This window comes from Patella vulgata, chromosome 7, assembly GCF_932274485.2.
Source record: "Patella vulgata chromosome 7, xgPatVulg1.2, whole genome shotgun sequence".
Classification (NCBI taxonomy): Eukaryota; Metazoa; Mollusca; class Gastropoda; family Patellidae; genus Patella; species Patella vulgata.
In genome coordinates, this window is record NC_065885.2 from 64,384,180 (window position 1) to 64,411,577 (window position 27,398).

General features: G+C 39.1%; 1 protein-coding gene across 1 annotated transcript; it reads left to right on the forward strand.

Annotated features, from left to right (window-relative positions):
* The first annotated feature begins 1,553 nt into the window (after positions 1-1,553).
* LOC126827278 (tubulin alpha-2/alpha-4 chain-like) lies at positions 1,554-2,981 on the forward strand. Its single transcript, XM_050556561.2, has one exon. The coding sequence runs from the start codon at positions 1,590-1,592 to the stop codon at positions 2,901-2,903; it is 1,314 nt and encodes a 437-aa protein (XP_050412518.1). The 5' UTR covers positions 1,554-1,589; the 3' UTR covers positions 2,904-2,981.
* The last annotated feature ends 24,417 nt before the right edge of the window (positions 2,982-27,398 follow it).

A 27,398-nucleotide genomic window follows, 5' to 3' on the forward strand; every position in this document is an offset into this window, starting at 1 on the left:
AATATTGAGTTAGTTGCTCGGCCCCAAGGTAGAGGATTTTCAGAGATTTTAACACAAAATTAAGCAGTTTTATTCTCCAAGAAATATCGGGATTAGCCCTTTAAACCCATTTCATTTCATTTCATTTCCAATAGGTGCAGAAATCTAGGACGTTTAACCCCATTTCATTTCATTTCGTCCTCTTGCCGTTTTTTTTTTTAAAAAAGACGGGACCAAATTATAAGCTTACTTCTCGGTCACGTATGAGCGTGGGATGGAACCCATGACTTGCATAGGTAAACTGTATATTTCAAGAACTCCAGAAAACCTTTATAATTAAATCGATTAGTTTCTAGCTATAATAATAATAATAATAAAAATATTTTATGTATTCAGTATGGAGATCATACGATCTATAGATACAAATAACATTAGAACATATATACATAGTGATACATTTTCAAGTAATTATACAGAATTTGGTCTTCCCCTTTATATATTGTTTATCAGAAGCCCATATTTTCCCAGTAAGGTCACAACATAAATTTTGATTTAAATTGACAAATAATTCGTGTTTTCAATAACATAAATTTTGATTTAAATTGACAAATAATTCGTGTTTTCCTCTTTAAATATTGGATATCAGAAGCCCATATTTTCCCAGTAAGATCACTACAACATAAATTTGGATTTAAACTGACAAATAATTCGTGTTTTCAATATCAAGGACTGTGGGTGATATTGAGTTAGAGACTTAGCTACTTTAAATCAAACTAAATGTTCAAGTCGCTGTCTTCTTGACTAATGATTAAACATCTAATTAAACATACATTATGCAAGAGCTAAATCTGCCTGAAATGTTACATAAACTATTAATTAGACTTTTATTAACATGACAAGACCCGAATCAATTCTCGTTGTCATCGGATATCTCCGATTTGAAGTATATTAGAACGCTTCTGTCATATTTTGATTTAATCTAAAAATGCTGAAGCTTGAAACAACCAGATCGGTTGTTGCAATTAATGCACACATCTAATCAAACTTTCAAAAACTAATATCGTCGCTCGCAATGGAGCAATTTAAATGACATTTTCAATAAATTCATTTTGCATTATCTATTTTTAAACTATTATACATGTAGTAAGAATGGTCAGCTCTTAAAGGGACAATAACACTCTTGCTGGCTTGAAAGCTCCAGAAAATAAATAATATCTCTATCTAAGTACTAGATGTTTAAGTGTCCTACCTGTTGTGTAAATTATCAATTACATCCTATTTTACTTGTCCAGAACGTTCGAAAATATTTTTAAATCGAAGTTTCATTTGAAAAGGTTTATGTTAGACGTTTCAAACCATTATGTTGAATTTTTCAAAATTTTTAAATAAGGTGTGTTAAGATGAAATTTGTATCATCAATTAATTGAAATATTCTAAAATAGTACAATTTGTTGACCAGAATAAAGATTGGGACATATTATTCAGTTACAACAAGAGTGGTATTGAGCCTTTAATCTAAATCTCAAATAATTTACCTTTAATTGTTTTTTTTTCTTCTCCATTTTCAGCGTGAATGTATCTCTGTTCATGTCGGCCAGGCTGGAACCCAGATGGGCAATGCCTGTTGGGAGTTGTACTGTTTGGAACATGGTATCCAGCCAGATGGTCAGATGCCATCGGACAAAACTATTGGAGGTGGCGACGATTCCTTCAACACGTTCTTCAGTGAGACGGGGGCTGGTAAGCATGTACCAAGAGCTGTGTTTGTTGACTTGGAACCAACCGTTGTAGATGAAGTCCGAACTGGTACATACCGCCAACTCTTCCATCCTGAACAACTCATTACCGGTAAAGAAGATGCTGCCAATAACTACGCACGAGGTCACTACACTGTGGGTAAAGAACTCATCGATCAGGTTCTCGACAGAATCAGGAAATTGGCTGATCAATGTACGGGTCTTCAGGGATTCCTCATCTTCCACAGTTTTGGTGGTGGAACCGGGTCTGGTTTCTCATCTCTTCTCATGGAAAGATTGAGTGTCGATTATGGGAAGAAATCCAAGTTAGAGTTCGCCATTTATCCAGCACCACAAATTTCCACTGCTGTGGTTGAACCCTACAACTCTATCCTGACCACCCACACCACCTTGGAACATTCTGACTGTGCCTTTATGGTTGATAACGAAGCTATTTATGACATCTGTCGCCGTAACTTGGATATTGAACGTCCAACCTACACCAACTTGAATCGTCTAATTGGTCAGATCGTCAGCTCCATCACCGCCTCTCTACGATTTGATGGTGCCCTAAATGTTGATCTTACTGAGTTCCAGACCAACTTGGTTCCCTATCCACGTATCCATTTCCCTCTTGCTACCTATGCTCCAGTCATCTCTGCTGAGAAAGCCTACCATGAGCAACTGACCGTGGCTGAAATCACCAACGCCTGTTTCGAACCCGCCAACCAGATGGTAAAATGTGATCCTCGTCATGGCAAGTACATGGCCTGTTGTATGTTGTACCGGGGAGATGTTGTTCCCAAAGATGTCAATGCTGCCATCGCCACCATCAAGACCAAGAGAACCATCCAATTTGTTGACTGGTGTCCAACAGGTTTTAAAGTCGGTATCAACTACCAACCACCAACTGTTGTACCAGGAGGGGATTTAGCCAAGGTACAGAGAGCTGTTTGTATGTTGAGTAACACCACTGCTATTGCTGAAGCCTGGGCTCGCCTGGATCATAAATTCGATCTGATGTACGCTAAGAGAGCCTTCGTCCACTGGTATGTTGGTGAAGGTATGGAAGAAGGTGAATTTTCTGAAGCTAGAGAAGATCTGGCTGCTCTAGAGAAGGATTATGAAGAAGTAGGTGTTGATTCTGTTGAAGGTGAAGGAGAAGAAGAAGGCGGAGAAGAATATTAGACCGGAATTGAATGAAAGTACCGTCGCACCTCGCTCACACATCTAGCTGTACGATATAGACGCAATAAAACCTTTACAAAACGGAGCAAATGTCCAAAATGAACCTGCACATGGGTAAACAGTTAACAACAATGTGTCCATAGTAACTCACCAAAATATTGTTATTTAGTTGAACCGTTTATATTGGTAAAGAATAAAACATATAATTCCTATATGTGGCTTGTTTGCTTTATTGTTGTTATATGGGGATTACCGAATTACAGAACGTAATAAAATGAAATGGGGTTTAACGTCCTATTTTAGACAGGGAGAGAGAGAGAGAGAGGAGAGAGAGGAATGGGGTTTAACGTCCACTCGACATAAACTAGGTCATTTCGGGACAAACACATGGTTCAATTTTATTTCAACAATTCACTTGCACGTAGGTGCCTTTAGCAGTGACAGGAAACTGGAGGCCCCGGAGAAAACCCACGAGGTTGAATAGGCGACCCCTATTCCTTGTCACGTACAACCGGGGAATGGAAACCACGCCAGTTGACTCAATGACAGGCCTTATGATACAGCGCGCACGTGCTAACCATTCGGCTATCCACCCCCCACCCCCATTACGTGACAAGCGGAAAAAAAGAATGGAACAGACTCCGAACTCACTTAACAACCAAACGACACCAAAAAAATATGGGGGGGTTGGGTGGCCGAATGGTTAGCACGTGCGCGCTGTATCATAAAGCTTGTCATTGAGTCAACTGGCGTGGTTTCGAATCCCCGGTTGTACGTGACAAGGAGTTGGGTCGCCTGTCCAACCTCGTGGGTTTTCTCTGGGTCCTCCGGTTTCCTCCCACTGCTAAAGACCCCTACGCGCAAGCGAATTATTGAAATAAAATTAAAACCATATGTTAGTCCTGAAATGACCTAGTTTGTGTCGAGTGGACGTTAAACCCCATTTCTCTCTCTCTCCCAAAAATATATGAAATGAAATGGGATTTAACGTCCTACTGCTCAGCACCACTTTCCCTTGCCAGGAACCCCGTCCTGCAAGCGGGAACCACGCCGGAAAAAGTCTAATGAATATAACACCAGGATCGAACGCAGGTCCTTCCGGTAAGCGAGCCATCGTCTTTCTCATTAGGTTACCGCGACCCCCCTTAAAGATACAAATCACTATATGTCAAATCTGTTTTATCACTTTTGGTAAAAAAACAATATCATTGTCTGCGATATAGCCCTGGTAATTTGTACAATCAGCCAAATTTATTGACACCCTACTGACTTCATTGAATATAACCAGCTTCGTTAACCGGAAGTATTCATATAATGAATAGTGGGATAGAGTAATACTTTATGTTATCGCCAGTGTTGTTGTCAGGTTAATTTATTTACTAGTGAAGGGAAGTGTTCTTATTAACTTGTAAAATATGGTCAGACATAGTTGTTCTCTATCGGGGGAGCCACGGTGGCTAAGTTGGTAAGACGCTGGCTAGCTAGCCTGGAGGTCACGTGGTCGATCCCAGCATTGGTCGAGGAAGTTCATCGGGATTTTCCGATGTGGTTTCCCCTTGTCAGTGGTGCGGGATGGGGGCCTGATAAGGATAGCTGTCTAGTCGTTCGGATGGGACGAAAAACAGAGGTCCCGTGTATACATTGGCGTGTACGTAAAAGATCCCTTGGCAGTTAGAATTCGACAATGAGTACGGTTGTCTGTTTTCTCCGGGTTCTCCGACCCTCACCCCCTCCCCCAACCACTGCTAAAAACTCCTAGCGCAAGCGTAGCATTGAAATAAAATTGAAACGTGTGTTAGTCCCGAAATGACCTAGTACGTTAAAGCCAATTTCATGTATGCATTGAATGTGTTAATGACAACGACGTACGTAACTAACGTACGAAAATTAAATGGTAGCTGGCTTTGACTGCAGGAAGGGTGAGTCCGTCGTTCAGAGTGTGCTATGAAGGAGATTTTCGTATCTGATAAGTTGACCGGGGTTTTCTGACGTGGTTTCCATTTTCTAGTGGTACAGGACGGAGGACCTGACAAGGACAGCTGTCTAGTCGTTCGGATGGGACGAAAAGCCGAGGTCCTGTGTATACATTGACATGCACGTAAAAGATCTCTTGACAGTTAGAATTCGATATAAGAGTAGGCCATAGTGCCGCTGCGCGGGCAAAATTTCCCTTATAACACACTGTATGGCGTATGCCCGTCTTCATTGGCCCTGTATTGGAGCAGAACAGTAGGATGTTAAACCCCATTTCATTTCTATCTGATTTGCTCTGATTGCAACCAGTGAGGGGGGTTGGATGGCTGAATGGTTAGCGTGCGCGCGCTGTATCATAAAGTCTGTCATTGAGTCGACTGGCGTGGTTTCGAATCCCCGGTTGTACGTGACAAGGAGTAGGGTCGCCTGTCCAACCTCGTGGGTTTTCTCCGGGTCCTCCGGTTTCCTCCTACTGCTAAAGACCCCTATGCGCAAGCGAATTATTGAAATAAAATTAAACCATATGTTAGTCCCGAAATGACCTAGTTTGTGTCGAGTGGACGTTAAACCCCATTCCTCTCTCTCTGCAACCAGTGAACTCGTGACTGTTTGGTGTCGCCTCTAGTGGGTCAATGTCAGCTGATATCATCTCCTTTCCTGTTATTTGGAACCAGGGAGCCATTTTTTTTTCTCATCCTGATTAAATCGGGTGATAAATCTTTAGTCGATTTTAGTGGAATCTAAAAGGGTATCTAATGTCGTTTTTCACAGATTCCGTTTTGTAATTAACAACATGCGATACACGCGATAAAAAAACCAAATTGTCAAAAAACAGGAGATTAGAAACAGATAAATAAAAAACACCAGCCAATACACTGTTAAAAATATATGTTAACTTATTATATCGCATTACAATATAGGAGAGAGAGAGAGAGAGAGAGAGAGAGAGAGAGAGAGAGAGGGAGCTTACGGCCCCACTCGACACAGTTTTATTACAATAATTCTGTATTAGGGTCTTTAGAAAAACAAGCTATGCATTCTTGTGTGTAGGGGTCTTTAATAGTGGAAGGAAACCGGAGGACTCGGAGAAAACCCACGCGATTGGACAGACAATTTTGACGATGTGAATTCGAGAAATCTAGTTTTTGTAGTTGCGTGGTGTTTCCATGTCCTTTAAATGCTGAAGACCAATTGCTGACATTGTTCAATTAAAACTGTTAGACCCGAAATGACAAATGGCCCAATCCTTCCAAGTAAGGTGCCGCCGTGGCTCAGCCAGGGGCTAAGTGAGAGTGACGCAATGACGAAGTTTGTTTCATGGTTTTGTTATTTTGCGGCCCTCGCAAATGGCAAAAGATCATGCGGTTTCAATGCGGTTTTCAACATTATAATAATAATCATATTGCTTAACCAGTGTCAAAAATATACCGCGGGTCGGAAATGCTACAATTCGACTCTACCATGTTCCACACAGCCCAGTAATACACGGGTGACACGGGGAGGGTCTGTTGTTTATTTGGGGCCCGGACGGAAACTTATTTCTCATACAAAATCATGCGTCACCACGCCCCTGGGCTCAGTGTGTAAGACGCTGGCTCACTAACCTTGAGGTCCTGTGTTCGATCCCGGTGTTGGCCCACAAAGTTCATCGGATTTTCGGGCGTCGTTTCTCCTTGTCAGTGGTGCAGGACAGAGGAGGTCGGGGGGGGGGGGGGGGTCTCGTGTACACAATGGCGTGAACGTAAAATAACCCTTGGCAATTGGAATTCAATTAAAGAGTAGACGTAGGGCCGCTGTTAGAGCAAAATATCACCCATAGCACACTGTATGGCGTATGCTCGTCTTTATTTTTATTTCGTTTATATTTCCGTGTCAGGAGAGAGAGAGAGAGAGAGAGAGAGAGAGAGGGAGGGAGGGAGAGAAATGGGGTTTAACGTCCACTCGAAACAAACTAGGTCATTTTGGGACTAACATATGGTTCAATTTTATTTCTATAATTCACTTGTGCAATGGGGTCTTCAGCAGTGGGAGGAAACCGGAGGACCCAGAGAAAACGCACGAGGTTGGACAGCCGACTCTGCTCCGTGTCACGTACAACCGGGGAATCGAAACCACGCCACTTGACTCAATGACAGATCTTATGATACAGCGTGCACGTGCTAACCATTCGGCCATCCAACCCCCGCTCCAGGTCGGGAACACTGGACATTTAACAGTGTTTCATAGGCTAACTAACTACAGCTATATCAATTCAATAGTTATAAACACAGATATCAAAGTTGTCACGAATCGGTGTTTAAAAAAAGCTTTTAACTTCTCAATTCAATCTGATCGGTGCTAAAAAAAACCAAACAAACAAAAACCCCAGCTATTCGTTTATTTCGTTCTGATTCTTGTTTATTGGTAGTGGTTGTTCACATTCCAAGATGAACGTAATTTTAAAGTTGCAATTACATATTTTTAAGTTATATTTTTAAAATGTATTAAAATAAATCCTTAAAATAGATGGTATGTATAAACAGTCATATCTTGTTAAAGACTAATCCTATTAATCCTATAATTCACTATTGCCAGTTGAGAAATTGGCAAAAATATCATTTTCAACTTCAAATTCAAACGTTTGAAGATAGCTATGCCATGGGGGGGAATAGAAAAACAAGGGAGGTAATTGTGTTATTATTTCCGGGGTGAATGATTTTTAAGTGTGAGAATAATACCTATGATCGTATAATAGTGAGTTGACAACCTATTGAGCAAAAGACATAGAAATAATTATGTTTTGCTTTCTTAGAAAATATGAAATTCTCGCTTTAAATTACTATAATAATAGATTTGGCTGATTGCAGATGCCAGCACCGGGCCGGAAGCAGAATTGTGGATGCTAGTGTAATAAGGTGATTTTAAATAGGATCATTTGAGTTTTGTAAAAACTACCATCTCTTTCATCAAATTTTTATGGGTGATTTATTAAATATTGGTATCGTTGATTTATTCGTTGTAAAGTAATGGATTACTTCCCCTTCTCCATTTTATATCCTGAAGAATCTGTATTTTGTAAATTAATAGATATTGTTATCCAGTAGATTATATATAGTTGTCCCCTCGCCCCGTTTTACGAGTGATTTGATAAATATTCTAATTCTTTGTAAAGTAATGGATTACGAGGGGTTGGATGGCGAATGGTTAGTGCGTGCGCGCTGTATCATACGGTCTTTCATTGAGTCAACTGACGTGGTTTCGATTTCCTGGTTGTACGTGTCAAGGAGTAGGGTCGCCTGTCCCACCTCGTGCGTTTCCTCCGGGTCCTCCGGTTTCCTCCCACTGCAAAAGACTCCTACGCGCAAACGAATTATTGAAATAAAATTGAACCATGTGTTATTTCCGAAATGATCTAGTTTGTGTCGAATGGACGTTGAACCCCATCTCTCTCTCTCTCTCTCTCTCTCTCTCTCTCTCTCCCGTAATGGATTACTACACGACTCTTATTAAATGAATGATCCCCGTTTCTATGTCTGATTTACTTAATAAATGTTGTTGTCGCTGATTAATATTTGTTAAACAGGTTATGTAACCGGTAAAAGATTTACCCCCTCCCCCCATCGTTGCTGTATCCTTTAGCATTTATATGAGTGATTTAATAAATATTTTAGATGTTGATTAATTATATTTAATATAATCGATAACCTCCCCTCGTTAAATGAATTATCTCCCTTTTCATGAACGATCTGATAAATATTGTTATCGCCTATTAATATTTTGTGAAACAAAACAGATTATGTAATCCTTAAATGAATTTTCATCCTTTTCATATCCTGGAGCATTTCTGTATATGATTTTATTGGATTGTTTTCGTTGATTAATTCTTTGCAAAACAAACCGATTGCCTCCCCGTTAAATGGATTACCTCCCTTTGTGTATCCTGCAGCATTTCTGTGTATGATTAAGCAAGTTGTCGTTGATTAAATACTTTGTAAAACAAATTACCTCCCCTTTAAACGAATTAACCCCCTTTCATGTGGAATAATATTTGTCTGTTTTATCGTTATTAATTGTGTGGTTATTGAAGGGTGAAATACCGTAGGTCACGTGTTAAAATATCTGCAGGAAACAGAAAGAAATATAGTCTTTGATCTACTGATTGATTGTAAAGTTATAGATTACCTCCCCTATATATGAATTATCTCCCTTTGATATCCAATAATATGATAGTCGTGATTGATTTGCTGTATTTTAGACGATATATTGCTTTGTGATGAGTATTTACCGCCGTAATGTGAAAAAATACAACTGTTTTCAGAGATGAAATAAAATGAAATGGGGTTTAATTAACGTCCTACTTTTCGATTTCAGGGTAGACTTTGAGTTACAAAATGGTGATTCTAGATTATTTACAATAATTTAAAAGAACAACGTATAGTAGTTAGGACGGGACGAAAACCCGAGGTCTAGTTTACACATTGACGTGCCCCTAAAAGATCCCTTAGCAAGTTGGAATTCGATATAAGACTAGATCGCAAAATTTCCCTTATAGCACACAGTATGACGTATGCCCGTCTTCATTAGCCTAGTCGGAGCAGAACAGTAGGACGTTAAACCCCATTCCATTTCATTTCAACAATATAAAGAAGGGTGCAATGATATATGTATTCCAGACAGATTATTTACACTAATATACAGAGGGGTGCAATGAACAATATACAGAGGGGTGCAATGAACAATATACAGAGGGGCGCAACGAACAATATACAGAGGGGTGCAATGAACAATATAAAGAGGGGTTAGGGTTAGGATTAGATATATTAATTAGGGTTAGGATTAGGGTTAGGGTTGGGGTGAAATGTATTAATTAGGAAATTCCTAAAATTTCTTATTTTCAATATTTTTATAGTAGATCCACAAACTCTTTAAGGGGGGTTGGATGACTGAATGGTTAGCGTGCGCGCCCTGTATCATAACGTCTGTCATTGAGTCGACTGGCGTGGTTTCGAATCCCCGGTTGTACGTGGCAAGGAGTAGGGTCGCCTGTCCAACCTCGTGGGTTTTCTCCGGGTCCTCCGGTTTCCTCCCACTGCTAAAGACCCCTACGCACAAGCGAATTATGTAAATAAAATTAAACCATATGTTAGTCGCGAAATGACCTAGTTTGTGTCGAGTGGACGTTAAACCCCATCTCTCTCTCTCTCTCTCTCTTTCTCTCTTGTGTGTCAACGCCCGATAGTGTGTTCCATCTCTACACTGGCACATGTATCAGTTAACGTGTGCAAGTTAGGTCATAAGTCACGTGACGTTGTTTCAGGTCTCCATCTGTACGTGACAAGGAGTAGGGTCACCTGCCCTTTCTAACTTCCGGGGTTTTCTCTGGGTCCTCCCATAGCCAAAGCCCAATACACGCAAGCGAATAATTGAAATAAACCGAACTATATGATCGTTTCGAAATGACATAATTTGTGTCGAGTGGACGTTAAACCACATTCTCTGTCTCTTTGTGGCTGTCATGTCACATCACATTGTTTGTAGAGCCCCTCCCCCCCCCCCACCTCCACCATAATTTTTTTCAAAGAATCGGGTTAATCTCATTCCTGCCAATTCTTTGGTCAACGATAAAGTATCTTATGCAAGAGCTAAATCTGCCTATTTCAGGTCTTTCTTTAGGCCTAAAATGTTATCTAAACTATTCATTAGACATTAATTAACTTATCCAGACCATAATCAACTCTCGATGCCATCTTATGTGTCGTATTTTCACTGGATTGGAATCTAATCTGCTGCTTAACGCTCATTGATGATTAAATCCAAACGTGGATAATCGAGACTATGTTTTTTTTTATCGTACCGACTTTAGTAATGATAATCGAGGCTAGGCCTAAAATCTCAATTCATAGTGGAGCAATTTGACTGAAATTTTCAACATCTTCTATTTACGTTATCTATTTTTAACTATTATAGCGAGAACAGTAAAAATTCTTTATTCAATCCCCTATATTGTATCTTTAAGTTTTGCGATTTCAGTTCTGAGGTAAATTCCTGCTCAATATATGGTATGATTTGATTGGATAATATTAGATTGATTTTAGTGCTTAGCCAATCAAAATTGAAGTATCTACTAAAATTTGGATTTTATCTTTAGTTATAAGATTTCGAGAAACAGGGCCCTGCTCAATAAATGGTATGATTTGATTGGATAATATTAGATTGATTTTAGTGCATAGTCAATCAAAATTGAAGTATCTACTAAACTTTGGATTTTATCTTTAGTTATAAGATTTCGAGAAACAGGGCCCTGCTCAATAAATGGTATGATTTGAAAGTTGATTAATGTTGTTAAAGATGATAATATTTACAATTCGTCTCAAGTATGATGTAACAGTACGCTTGTCTATTTACAACAATTAATGCATGTCCAGCCAATATTCAAGAATATAATATTGGCAGATAAAATTATGGGGGAGGTGTACAATACCCCGACGAAAACAGGGATCCAATAGGTGACCGTCAGGTTAGCGAGACAACATGTTATTAACTGCTAGGGAGGGGGGGGGGGGGGGTTAGCACGTGCATGCTGTATCATAAGGTCTGTCATTGAGTCAACTGGCGTGGTTTCGATTCCCCGGTATATATACGTGACAAGGAGTAGGGTCGCCTGTGCAATTATTTATAAAACAATTATTGAAAACAGGATGGATAGATTTATATACAATATTTGATACATTAAACGGATATTTGACTTTTGAAAATGTATAATATGGTATTTTCGAATCCCCGGTTGTACGTGGCAAGGAGTAGGGTCGCCTGTCCAGCCCCGTGGGTTTTCTCCAGGTCCCCTGGTTTCACCCCTACGCTAAAGACCCCTACGCGCAAGCGATTTATTGAAGTAAAATTGAACCATATGTTAGTTTGTGACCTAGTTGTGTCGAGTGGACGTTAAACCCCACCCCTCTCTCTCTAACAGAATGTATAGATTAGATTTATCTACATTATTTGATACATTAAACGGATATTTGACTGTTGAAAATGTATAATATGATATCTTTGTCGTGTGAGTCAACTGGCGTGGTTTCGATCCCCCGGTTGTACGTGGTTTTCTCGGGTCCTTCGGTTTCCTCTCACTGCTAAAACACCCTATACGCAAACGAATTATTGAAATAAAATTGAACAATATGTTAGTCCCGATATGACGTAGTTTGTGGACATTAAATCCCATCCCTCTGTATTCATCATTAAAACCAAATCATCGATTCGCATAAAATAAACATTTATATTACAGATCGGTAATGTTGATATCCTTTAAACAATAAATCCTCCCCTGCAAACAAAACATCTTTTGAACAATACATCCTCCCCTACAATAAAATATCTTTTGAACTATAAAATATAATTGCAGTATGCAAATAGAACCGCTTTAACGGTCTCCGTGTTTAACATTAAGTATAATTTAGTTTTTTTTCCAAGGTAGAAAGAGTAAAAGCATATTAACGATTTTGGTTTGATGATTTTATAAAGGGAGAACCGATTTATCTCCAATTAAATGTCAGTTACGTCATAAATATTAAATGGGTATGGAATCTAAAAAAGCACAAAAAACAACATTTGGATGATAAAGACTAAATCAACATTATCCATTATCTTTTGTTGTTTTGTTTTAAACGCTAATTTATATTCGTTCCTGGTTTGTTACCAAGTAGGGATCAGTTAGTGATGGGAGTATGTAAGCCAGTGTGTATGTCTTAGGCAGAGGGGGTAGGCTAAAGGAGCTAAGTCGCTAATATTTGGAACCGAGAAATTGACACAAATGGGTGTCAACGCTTATAATATTCTAATATGAATGTATATAAACTGATTTACATCGTTTCTGTTTTTACTGTAATTTCTAATCAGTTATGTTCGGCGAAACACGCCAGAAGTCTCAATCGAATGGCAATCTCCAGTGGCTGGTTATTCCGGTCTACATCGATAGTATCTACTGTGTTTAACGCTACAATTGATACAGTCTAAGACTCCTTACGCAAGTTTAAATAGGTTCAAACACACAATTGTCAACACATATCATTACAGTTTGTCTTGGAATAAGTAATTCTATCACAAATAGTGAAGACTGGACCACTAAAATAGTTACCGAACAGTTTTCTTTGTGGTAATGCGTTCTACATTTTCAAAGCTATGTTTCTTATAATGTGAAAGCCGCCATGACACCGGCCAGTTGAAATAAGTTCGGTAGGCGAGAAATTATTTCGCTAGCAGTTGGGTTTCATATCATATAATTATGCGGTAAGGCTTCACCTTTATTTCAATAGGAATTGGTTTATTATATGTTAAGCTATGTGCAGTAACGTTTTGGGCCAGTTTATATGTAAATTAAGGGGGCTATAGGCTAGTAACCTTTTTGTAGTCATTTGACTAAAAAATTTGCGCAAAGGAACTCCGTAGGACGAGCCACTACTGTGGCTGGAGTAAGGCGGAATACATCAGTAGTGGAACCATTTCTACATTACCCCTAGTAATGAGGTAAACAACAGCACCCCTAAACAGCAGCCATAGTAATGAGGTAACAAAAGTGCCCCTGGTAATGGGGTAAATAACAGCCCAAGTAATGAGAAAACCCCTAGTAATGAGGTAACAACATCACTCCTAGTAATGAGGTAACAACAGCACCCCACGTAAAAAGCTGACAACAGCACCCCTAATGAGGTAACAACAGCACCCCTAGTAATGAGGTCACAACAACAACACCCCTGGTAATGAGGTCACAACACCCTTACTAATGAGGTAAAAACAACACCCTAGTAACGAGTTAACAACAGCACCCCTAGTAATGAGGTGCCTAATCGATCCAATGTTGCACAGTTGATTATGTGAAATCGAATCTGTTTTTTTACAGCTGAAGCAAATGGGATAATAAAGTATTTGATGTCAAAGGAAAAAAGTCTACATTTCTGATTAGCTTCGTTTTTTTCAGCATTAAATTTCGACATATTTTAATCCATCCATTTCTAGACACGAAATCATATCATCAGTATGAAGTCCCACCACGCCACCTAAAAATGTCAGAAATGTTGTTCATAAAGATTTTTGTCGGAGTTCCGGGGTGGGGGCGGAGGGTGGATGGTCGAATGGCTAACGCGTGTGCATTGTATCATAAGCTTTGTCATTGAGTCAACTGGCGTGGTTTCGATTTCCCGGTTGTACATGAAAAGGCGTGGGGTCGCCTGTCCAACCTTGTGGGTTTTCTCCGGGTCCTCCGCCCCCAACCCCCACTGCTAAAGACTCCTACGCGCAAGTGCTTATTGAAATAAAATTGAACCATATCTTAGTCCTAAAATTACCTAGTTTGTGTCGAGTGGACGTAAATCTCCATTTCTCTCTCCCTCTCCGAGTTCCAGTCTACACATTTGTTTGACAGATGGAAGACGTTGGTAGAAACGCAACATCGCATAGAAAGACAAAGAAAATAGTCGTTGCAGTTAGTCTTTCGGATGGGATAAAAAAAACCAAGGTCCCGTGTACACATTTGCTCTTGTAAAAGAACCACCGACGGTTGAAATTCGAAATAAGAATAGGCCGTAGCGCCACTGCCCCGGCAAAACTTCCCTCATAGCACACTCTAGGCTATGGTGAATGCCCGTCTTCATTAGCTCAGACGGAGCAGAAAAGTAGAACCAATACGCCGTTTTATTTCATTCATTCATTCATTCATATTGCACGTATATTTTAACTAGGGAATTTCTTGACGGAAATAAATTTGATATAAAAAGAGATCACGTACGGCTGATATTAGTGTAATTTGAGATGTATTAAGACGTGCTATCGAAGGTGTTTATTTCACCTCCTGTCCTCCATGCTTTCTATAAAAAAAACTCAATATTAACTCCGTAACGCCATTGACATTTACAGCAGGCTATAAATTGTATATTCTCTTCATGGTCCTAGTTTTTACAGAGGAGACAGAAATCTGCGTTAAATAGGACACAAGCAGGATGTCTTTTGTAATTGGTGAGATGTCGGCCATTCGACAGAACCATTTTAGAATATCTTAATAACCCTCTTATGTGCACTGCGAACTGACTTATAGCCATCACGCCAAGCTTTGTCTATTAATTATTTGTAATAATTGGTATTGGTATATAGCGTCCTTTATGTAGATAATTTATAATTATACGCGCTTGTCTTGATCCCTGGGAAGCCCGGGAAAGTATCTCGGGATTTGTCAACGTAGATTCCACGTGTCAGTGATGCAGGGTGGAAGGCGTGGCATGGATTGTTTCTAATATAGATAAAACTAGAAACAGGTTTTACAGTGTATTTATAATGTGACATACTCGTGTATTTATAATGTGATATACTCGTGTATTCATAATGTGATATAATCGTGTATTTATAATGTGACATACTCGTGTATTTATAATGTGACATACTCGTATATTTATAATGTAACGTACTCGTGTATTTATAATGTGATATACTCGTGTATTTATAATGTAACGTACTCGTGTATATATAATGTAACGTACTCGTGTATTTATAATGTGACATACTCGTGTATTTATAATGTAACGTACTCGTGTATTTATAATGTGATATACTCGTGTATTTATAATGTGATATACTCGTGTATTTATAATGTGATATACTCGCGTGGTTATAATGTGACATACTCGTGTATTTATAATGCGATGTACTCGTGTATTTATAATGTGGTGTACTCGTGTATTTATAATGTGACATACTCGTGTATTTATAATGTCATAATATTTTTTTATTAGTTATACTATCAAAATATGTATTTAACGGTTATATGGTCCTTTGATCTTATGTTACATTTATTAGTAACAGACATGATTTAAAGTTTCACCACGTGGTTTATGTTAGAAACAGGGATGGTTTACAGTTTCACCACGTGGTTTATGTTAGTAACAGGCATCGTTGAAAGTTTCGCCACGTGGTTTATGCTAGCAACAGGCATGATTTAAAGTTTTTTGATCTTATGTTACATAATGTTAGTAACAGACATGATTTAAAGATTCACCACGTGGTTTATGTTAGTAACAGACATGATCTAAAGATTCACCACGTGGTGCATTCTAGTAACATGTGTAATACGACAGATGGTGATTATTCTCCACAACCAATTTGATCTCGGAAGCAGACCAATGATTCGACCACCATATCACTGATTTTATCTTAAAATTAAAGACTAAAACCCGTCTCATTGGGTTTTTTTGTACACTATTTCCCTTCCTTTTAAGGACAAAATGGTTGAAGTATTACTGTCTAAGCTGTAACTTTGTAATACACGTTTATATCGTCATGCCTTTTGAGCACCATGTTTGCTATTACAAATAATGTTTATTTAAAATCGTTAATTTCATCACGATGTAGAGCCCCAACGAATTATTGATCAGCGCAATTCTAACCTGCTCTATCTGGTTTATTTACTAATTTCCTGCAAAATCGAACATTGTCCCACGATATTTAAAGGAGCGAAATCGCTAATATTTGGGACCTAGAAATTGACACAAATGGGTCGCAGCGGGGGTTGGTTGGCCGAATGGTTAGTATGTGCGCGCTGTATCATAAGGTCTGTCATTGAGTCAACTGGCGTGGTTTCCATTCTCCGGTTGTACGTGACAAGGAGTAGGGTCGCCTCTTCAACCTCGTGGGTTTTCTCCGGGCCCTCCGGTTTCCTCCCACTGCTGAAGACCCTTACGCGCAAGCGAATTATTGAAATAAAATTAAACCCCATTTTCTAATTTCCTGCAAAACCGAACCTTTCCCACGATATTTAAGATTAAACATTAGTAAATATTCAGAACATAATAATTGGAGAAAACGCTCACATATTTGACATAACCTAGATAATCAGCACATTAGACAAGGTCGTTAAAACGAGATGTGATTTTATCTTACTAGGTTTTAGTAATGACATTTAGTGTCTGATTTATCGGCTAAAAAATAATATTCTAATTTGAAATAGTTTGACATTTTCATCTCATCGATATTGTTCTTGTTATCCGTCATTTTAGATTTTCTTTCCACGAAATCAGCATGTCTATCAGAATTACACCTCTCCCGTTTCCTTAGTGACACGCCAATTGTCTCTCATATATATACCCCTCATGCTTTCTACTAGTTCAAGTGTTGCCATCAAATCAATGTCTCGGCCTGTCTGTTGACATGCTACAAATTTAGATTATTTGAAGAATCTGCCTAGTAAATGTTAAACACGTTTATTCTCATCAAGTGAGGCGTGTTTATGTTGGTTTTCATGTCATAAATTCACATTGTATTGTAGAGTATATCTTTCATCAGAAATGTGGCAAAAATCCAAACCGCAGCTAAAAGATAACGTATTTTTAAACAAGATATTTATTAAACATGCATTATGAAAGAGCAAAATCTGCTTGTTACAAGTCTTTCTTTAGGCCTGAAATGTTATCTAAATTATCAATTAGACATTAATTAACTTATCCAGACCATAATAAACTCTCGATGTCAAGGCTAGCCTTCGATGTTGGCTGGATTAGATTCCTATATGCCGCTAACGGCCATTGATAATTAATGTGTTTTCCAATCGCTAAATGCCACTTAAAGATCATTGATAATTAAATAAAAAAAAGTGGATAATCGAGACTATGCTGTTTATATTAATGATTTTAGTAATGATGACCGAGACTATGCAAAAATTTCACCCGCTTCTTTCTCGGCTCATAGTGGATCAATTTGACTGAAATTTTCAGCAAATTACCTTTACCCTATCTAGTTTTTAACTATTACTAGAAGAATGCCCGGCTTCGCTCGGGGGTCATAACCCAGAAACCGGAAGTGATAGACTAACGCCATCTGGCCTATGTTACTCCCCGGTCCGAGCTACCCCTATACCCCAAATTTCAGACTCGGGGCAGACCTAGTGTAGCCGCCAACCCCGAACAGACAGACAAACAGACAGACAGACAAACGACAGTCACAATTATTAGTATAGATAGATAGCGAGAACTGCCAGCTCTTTATCTTATCTCCCATAATGTATCTTTAATGATCGTGGGAACTCTCCATCTCCTGATTGACAGTTAGATATACTACTGAACACACCCATGTAATTATCCTTTCTCTGGTTATTACAAAAGAAGAGATCCGTTATGGCCCCGGGGTGAACCAGGTATGAGACTATCGGACGTGGTCAGAGGACCCAGTGTGGAATATTTATTTCTCAAAATAAATAAAATGCATTTTCTCACCCACTGTAAATTATAATGGACTAAATCCGAAAAGAAAAAATCATCTATGCATGTCACGTATTATTCACCGAAATAGCCCCAAGGAAACTAGTTGGTTTGATGGCAAATGGCAAAGGAGAGAGATAGAGAGAGAGAGAGAGAGAGAGAGAGAGGGGGGGGGGGTTACGGTCCACTCAACACACAAACTAGGTCATTTCGGAATTAAGATATTATTCAGTTTTATTTCAATAATTCGCTTGCGCGTAGGGGTCTTTATCAGTTGGAGAAAACAGGGGGACCGGAAGAAAACCCATAAGGTTGGCAAGGCGACCCTACTCCTTGTCACATATAACCGTCGAATCGAAACAACTCTAGATGACGCAATGACAGGTCTTATGATACAACACGCACGTGCTAACCATTCAGCTACCCAGTCCGCATCTTTTATTGTCTAAACAGACAGATATGATGCCCAAGAATATGTATAACATAAACTTGAGTGTATATTGCAATTGTTAGGCTTATAGTCATGATACGCGTGCGCACTGTATCATAAGGTCTGCCATTGAGTCAACTGGCGTGGTTTCGATTCCCCGGTTGTACGTGACAAGAAGTAGGATCGCCTGTCTAGTCTCGTGGGTTTTCTCCGGGTCCTCCGGTTTCCTCCCACTGCTGACGACCCCTACGCACAAGCGAATTTTTGAAATCAAATTAAACCATATGTTAGTTCCGAAATGACCTAGTTTGTGTCGAGTGGACGTGAAACCCCATTTCTATCCCTCTTTATAGTCATGACAAATCGCTTTATTGAGAAATGAATGTTTGCGCGTTTCCTTGATGATTACCGGCACATGACGATACAGATTTCCTACAAACTGTAATTCCCGTTAATCACGTAGACCATGTCAGTACGATATAGACCTCTATCTGAGAACAGCATAATAACAACACTTCTACGCCATCTTGTAATAAAATGGAGATAATTATCAAGCCTGGTTGAAGCAGTGAAGATGCAATAAGAAATTATTTCAGCTATGATAATTAGGACTACTTCCTTCACGTCTTGTTTAATAATGAAGCTGATTATTATTTATGAGAAATTCTGTAGGTTTTCAGTAGATTTGGCTGATTCTACATCAGCTGTAGACGTTATTATTTAGTCGTAGGTGGATTAGTTTGTGGTTGGTGGTTTAACGGAAACTAGTAAATAAAGTATAACAGGGAGGTAAAGATGTGGTGTGCTAGATTGTTTATGTGGTGTGCTAGATTGTTCTGTCCCGTGGTGTGCTGCCTAGATTGTTTTGTCCCGTGGTGTGCTGCCTAGATTGTTCTGTCCCATGGTGTGATTGTTCTGTTCTGTGGTGTGCTGTGTGATTGTTCTGTCCTGTGGTGTGCTGTGTGATTGTTCTGTCCTGTGGTGTGCTGTGTGATTGTTCTGTCCTATGGTGTGCTGCGTGAGTGTTCTGTTCTGTGGTGTGCTGTGTGATTGTTTGTATATCTAGAGCTGCCTAGATTGTTCTGTCCCATGGTGTGCCGTGTGATTGTTCGTATATCTGGGGACACCTAGATATGGTGTGCTGTGTGAAGGTTGATATATCTAATGCTGTTCTGCCCTGCGGTGTGCTGTATGATTGTTCTGTCCTGTGGTGTGCTGTATTATTGTTCTGTCCTGTTGTGTGCTGTATAATTGTTCTATCATGTGGTGTGCTGTGTGATTGTTCTGTCCTGTGGTGTGCGGTGTGAGGGTTGGTATATCTAGGGCTGTTCTGTCCTGTGGTGTGCTGCATGAGTGTTCTGTCCTGTGGTGTGCTGTGTGATTGTTGGTATAGCTAAGGACCCTCTCTCTCTCTCTCTCTCTCTCTCTCTCCCTCTTTCTCTTCTTTGACTAGAAACTGATAAACAAGGCATGAAGAACTACATTGTATTATAATATGCCATGTTTGTGTTGTTCCACTATAGTCTAATTCCTGGCTGTTTTCGGTCCAACTAATAAATTGACGCGAATCAACATCTTGACCTTTTGATATAAATAGGTTAATTACATAATATCTATTTATGGAATATAATAACTGACGTACAATTGACAATAAGTTCGATAAATCCATCGATATAAATTGTTATTGGATTTGTGGATGTCAGTTGTGACTTGAGGACGCTTGGTTCGGTCATCTTAATCAGTTCCTGATAATTTTTATCTCTCTATAGTTTGACTTGATGCCTATCTTTATTGGGAGAGGGGGTCACGGTGGTTCAGTGGGTAAGACACTGGCTCGCTAGCCCGGAGGTCGGGTGTTCGATCCCTGCATTGACCGAGAAAGTTCATCCAGATTTTCCGGCGTGGTTTCCCCTTGTCAGTAATGCAAGACGGAGGGCCTGAAAACGACAGCTGTCTAGTCGTTCGGATGGGACGAAAAACCGAGGCCCTTTGTACACATTGGCGTGCACGTAAAAGATCCCTTGACAGTTGGAATTCGATATAAGAGTAGGCCGTAGTGCCGCTGTCCGGGCAAAATTTACCCCATAGCACACTGTATGGCGTATGCCCGTCTTCATTAGCCCAGTCGGAGCAGAACAGTAGGACGTTAAACCTCATTTCATTTCATTTCTTTATTGGGAGCCTCGGTGGTTCAGTGGGTCGGACGCTGGCTTGCTAACCTGGAGGTCCCGTATTCGATTACAGTGTTGACTGAGAAAGTTCATCGGGTTTTGTCGGATTGTCCCCCCTTGTTAATGGTGCATGGCAGGGGGCATTGCAAGGGACCACGTATAGTTGTTCGGATGGTACAAGATAACTGAGATCCCGTGTATACATTGGCGTGCACGTAAAAAATCCATTGTAATTGGATATAAGATAGACCGTAGCACTGTCCTGGGAAAATTTCAATCTGTGTTCATTAACATTGTGTTTGTACAGGCCTTCTCGCCAACTCCGCTCAAGTAAACGACAACTTCTTGCTGATAGAAAGAAATGCAAAACAAGTATCGGTTGGAGAGAAATCTTTTTCAATAAAGGCTCCTAAATTGTGGAACAAATTACCATTTAGCCTAAGAAACTTTGTATCACTTTCGACTTTTAAAGCAAAACTCAAGACTTTTTTATTTACCCAAGCCTTTTATTAACTGTGATACAGTCTTTTTATCCAAATTCTTAACTTAATTGTTTTTATATTTCCATTTTGGTTCAGTAATTTTTATATATTCTTATTTTTACCTTTGACTATTTACATGTATTTTTTATTCTTTGTATTGTATCTTTTTTAAGTTTGTAAAGAGCATCTGGGCACTTAGGTGAAAGATGCGCTATATAAATACACCATAATAATAAATAATAATAATAATAGTATTGGGTAGTATTGGGTAAATCGTCCCGCCGATAATAACCCGAGCAATACCGTAAACCCCATTTTTTTTATTTTATTTCCTTTGAATCAATTACCCTCCTTTGTTATTTAGGAGCAGAACAATAAGACGTTAAACCCAATTTCATTTCATTCATTTTATTATTTAAGATTTAAACTTAACGTTGCAATCAATAATTTCTGTTGAGGCGTTGTGTGGTAAATAATGAAACTTGTAGCGTTTTTCTTTCTGGTGAAACTATGAGGCAGATAATAAGACTCGTAGCACATTTTCTTTCAGATGAGACGTGGTGATAAATAATAAGACTTGTAGCGTTTTTCTTTCTGGTGAGACGATGAGGTAAATAATAAAACTTGTAGAATTTTTATTTTTTCATTCTGGTGAGAATATGAGATAATTAATAAAACTTGTAGTGTTTTTCTTTCTGGTGAGACAATGAGACAAATAATAAAACTTGTAGCAATTTTCTTTCTGGTGAGACAATGAGAAAAATAATAAAACTTGTAGCAATTTTCTTTCTGGTGAGACAATGAGACAAATAATAAAACTTGTAGCAATTTTCTTTCTGGTGAGATGGGGTGATACATAATGTTAATAGAATCATGACGAAATCAAACACAACCAATATATTTCAACTGCCATGGTTTGGTCGAGATAATTTCTATTGCAGTCGACGCATGCGTTGTAGGCGAAATTCCCCTTTAACCTGACTGTCACTATTTCTTCGATTGAGAGAATTCCCGATGAAATCAAAGAGAAATGAAATGAAATGGGGTTTAACGTCCTACTGTTCTGCTCCTATACTGGGCTAATGAAGACGGGCATACGCCATACAGTGTGCTATGAGGGAAATTTTGCCCGGGCAGCGGCACTACGACCTACTCTTATATCTAATTCCAACTGTCAAGGGATCTTTTACGTGCACACCAAGGTGTACACGGGACCTCGGTTTTTCGTCCCATCCGAAAGACTAGACAGCTGTCCTTGTCAGGCCTTCCATCATGCATCACTGACAATCCCGATGAACGTTCTGGGCCAATGCAGGGATCGAACACCCGACCTCCATTGAGCCAGCGTCTTACTCACTTAGCCACCGTGATCCCCCGGTTATATATGTATTAGTGTAAATAGATCGATGGGATATTACAGACTCTGTAGAACATCCTGACAAGAAGAATAATGGCAACATGGTTTTTATCAACATGCTATTATAAATTCCTCCTTTGTTGTCTACCTTGTTTTTTTTCTGATAATCAAACATTGTTTAATATATTTAAAGGAGCTAAATCGCTAACATTTGGGACCTAGAAATTGACAAAAGTGGGTCGCAACGCATATAATATGTAATATGAATGTATATAATCTGATTTACATTCAATGGTTTCCGTTTTTACTCCAATTTCATATCTGTTATGTTTGGCGAAATAAGCCAGCAGTCTCAAGCGAGCGCAAATTTCTAGCGTCTGGTTATTCCAGTCACATACGCCGTTTGATTTGGTGCACTGTGTCTAGACTCGTCCATCGAGTCTCTTGATGCAACTGGGGCTGAAGCGCATTATGGTACACGATTCGTGTACCAATGGTAAAATGTTTATTTTGTCTTAAATATTGGATATCAAAAGCCCATCTTTTCCCGGTAAGATCACAACATGAATGTTGATTTAATTTGACAAATAAATCGTGTTTTCAATGTTGAAGATTTTGGATGATATTGAGTTAGAGACTTAGCTACTTTAATCTGATTATAATATGATATAGTTGTTCAATACCCAAGCAGACGCCTTAAAATCATTAACGCTTTTTAGATATACATAAACACAGTTCCAAATGGGATTAATCTGTCAGTTCATAATCTATCACTTGAAAAATAAATATCAACCTGTTTAACATGTCCAACGGTTGGAAAAAGATAAATTAATGCGATAAATCTACCCATTTATCAGTTAGAAATTGAACACGTCCTGCTTGCATTTAGAGAATGTCCCGACATCACCAGGATCCTATACACGTTAGTTATAGTTAGATCTATTTCATAAGCTATCCAACCTCGTGGATTTTCTCCGGGTCCTCCGGTTTCCTCCCACTGCTAAAGACCCCTACAGGCAAGCGAATTATTGAAATAAAATTAAACCATATGTTTGTCCCGAAATGACCTAGTTTGTGTCGAGTGGACGTTAGCCCCCATTTCTCTCTCTCTCTCTCTCATCAGCCCAGTTTCCAGTTTGATGAAAGATCACGAGATATAAACAGGACTAGCGCTAATCCTAACCCTAACCCTGGACCTTGTCCCAATGCTTAATCTAATCTACAGTCTCGCCAACAATCACGTGCTCTAATCTTATCTACATCTCAGAGACCTTGATGAAACAGGGCTAGCGCTAATTTACAACTCTAGACTTAACGCTTACCCTAACCCTAATCTACAATCTCGCCAACAACCACGTCCTCTAATCTTATCTACATCTCAGAGACCTTGACGAAACATTGCAATTGAATTGACCTTAAGAAGTAAATGAAGCCGTTAGCGATTGTCTAGCACTACATAATCAGTGTGTGTCAACATTGTAGCTTCGGAGGAGAGGAGTCCACATTATACCTAACCTATTCTCCAATCCATTTTGGGTTTCATGGTGGCTTAGTTGGTAAGACGCTAGCTCGCTAGTCTAGAGGTCGGGTGTTCGATCCCTTGGCCGAGAAAGTTCATCCAGATTTTCAAGCGTGGTTTCCCCTTGTCAGTGATACAGGACGTGGCGTGCACGTAAAAGATCCCTTGGAGGTTGGAATTCGATATAAGAGTAGGCCGCTGCCCGGGCAAAATTTCCCCCATAACACACTGTATTGCGTATGCCCGTCTTCATTAGCCCAGTTTAGGAGCAGAACAGTAGGACGTTAAACCCCATTTCATTTCATTTCATTTACAATCCATTTTCAAATAAAATAAAACATTATTATTTTTTTGTTTTAAAAAAAAACAAAGAAAAGAAAAAACATGCTTGAAAACCCCCCCAAAAATTTCCCAGATTTATTGATTTTTTTTTTTACCTTTTTCGATTTTCAGCCCCTTTTTTTTTGTCCTATTCCAGTTATTTCAAAGTTTTATTGCGTGTCCTCCTGGTCAAGACTACCAAAAGGACTTTCGATTGTAAAAGACAAGACTACCAAAAGGGCTTTCGATTGTGAAAGACAAGACTATCAAAAGGACCATCGATTATGAAAGACAAGACTACCAAAAGGGCTTTCGATTGTGAAAGACAAGACTACCAAAAGGACCATCGATTGTGAAAGACAAGACTACCAAAAGGGCTTTCGATTGTGAAAGACAAGACTACCAAAAGGACCATCGATTATGAAAGACAAGACTACCAAAAGGACCATCGATTGTGAAAGACAAGACTACCAAAAGGACTTTCGATTGTGAAAGTTTAAGTAAAAACAACGCTGGATTAATTTCCGAGATAAAGGCCTCCGAATAGGCCCAAAATCAGAAAAGACTTGCTTTTCGACGGGCCATATTTTGAGATATGAATTGGGTATCATCGAAAACACTCCCCCACAAAACTGTCAAGTCCATGTTCGTAAGCGAGATTAACAAATAACTGGTCTGATTCCAATTTCTAACTCAGGGACAAATAACTCGCCTGAAACTGCCCCTCTTTCAGTAGATATAATAATACCAAGGTGAGAAACGGACTGGAATTAAATAATTGAAGCCAAAGTTCACTACTCTAGATTCCGTCAACCATTGGCAATACTCACTAATTTTCGCTAGGTAGACAATCGAATCTACGAATACGTTTAAAAATTGTCCACGTGACTTAAAGAGGGTCACGTGGATAAGTTTATAAAATCATCGTAGACTGGATTGTCTACCTAGCGAACGACCCCTTAAGCATGACAACATGTAAAGAATGTCCCCGTACTATATGACAGACATTTAAACATATGAAGAGCCCCGGGGAAGAACGATCTAAGTCACTTTTTCAACGAACCCCAGTTAATGGCGCCATCTGGTAGCAAATTGTATAAGCTTTCTGTGGAACAATCAATTTTCAGGTAAAAACGATCGGAGTCAAATTGAACCAAGGCCATTCGGACATGGCCTCCCGGACAAATACGTCCATCGTTCCCTTTATTTGATCTTAATTTGGCTGAAAAGTGGAGGTCAGTTGTTGTACTGGTAATTATGATTTGTATAAAACATCATTTTGAAGTTGTAAGTAAATCCACTCGTTGTTCTGTTCGCGTTAAGCATTCTCGTCCAAAAGTCTGTTTTGCCTTTTATGACTTAGATCGTTCTTCCCCCGGACTCTTCATATTTATAACTGGCTTCGACTTCAAATGGATTGCTCTTACATATCAATGCGTATATTGGGATATGCTATTTTATCTGAGAAAACTTGTGATACCTAACATGCCATCAAGAAATATAAAATCAAGTACTAAGAACAACCTTGTTGTCCCAAAATATAAACTCAGCTTCTTTGGCGGCAATACTATATACCGGAAAACAACAGGAAAATACCGGAAAACATCGGGAAACAACCGGAAAACACCATGTTATACTGAATACCGGAAAACACTGGAAAACCACTAAATACCGGAAAACACACTAAATACCGGAAAACACCCTTATTAGGTAACAAAGAGCCTCGTCCTCTGTTTGCGGAGAGTTAGGGTTATTGTTAGGGCTGGGGTTAGGTTTTTTCCGGTGTTTTCCAGGGGACCAGCGGTTTGTAGCGTTAGGTTTTAGAAATTAGAGTAAAACGGAAACGATTGAATGTAAATCAGTTTATATACATTCATATTACAGTATTATATGCGTTGCGATCCACTTGTGTCGATTTCTAGGTCCCAAATATTAGCGATTTAGCTCCTTTAAATCCAGATTGAAGACTTACTTATTTGAGAAATATCTGTAAGAGGGATTGTGTGTTTTGTAGCTCTATGGGCACGACTATATGTGTGGAATTAGCGCGATATAAATGGACTTATTATAATTATTATTATTTGTAATATGAAGCTTATTATGTAGATGTTAATAGGAGGCACTCAGTCACTTGGCTGGTGAAGATGACAGAAGTCGACCAGAGTTATCTTGGATACCCAGTCTCTTGTCTTGCGAAGATGACTATAGTTGACCAGAGTTCTCTTGGATATCGAGTCTCTTGTCTTACCTGGCTGGTGAAGATGATATAGACTGTTGAAAATGACAGTCTATCTCTAGACTGGTGAAGATGATAGTATTCAATAATCCGATCAAGATTTGGACTAATGAAGACGAACATACGCCATACAGTGTGCTATGGGGGAAATTTTGCCCGGGCAGCAGCACTACGGCCTACACTTATATCGAATTCCAACTGTCAAGGGCTCTTTTACGTGCACGCCGATGTGTACACGGGACCTCGGGTTTGGATCTCATCCGAACGATTAGACAGCTGTCCTTGTCAGGCCCTCCGTCCTGCATCTCCACCCTGCATCTACGCCCTGCACCACTGACAAGGGAAAACCACGCCGGAAAGTCCCGATGATCTTTCTCGGCCAATGCAGGGATCGAACACCCGACTTCCCGGCTAGCGAGCCAGCGTCTTACCCACTTAGCCACCGTGGCTCCCTGATCAAGATTAAATTTACAACAAACATTGAAATAATCAAATGGCGCCATATTACAGAAACAAGGCATATTTAACGTCCATATCTGGTATATTTACAATAATTTGTATCTATAGGGAATTTTATCATGATACAAATATTGATACAATGAATAAATTCATATTGAAGATTTCTAACTATACCACAATAGTCAATTCAAATTTAATTTTAAAGACACATTATGTTAGATTTAAATAAAGAGTTAGTTATTTGTGCTATAATAGTTTAAAGACACGTTATTTTAGATTTAAAAAAAGAGTTAGCCATTTGTGCTATAATAGTCTAAATATACATTATGTAA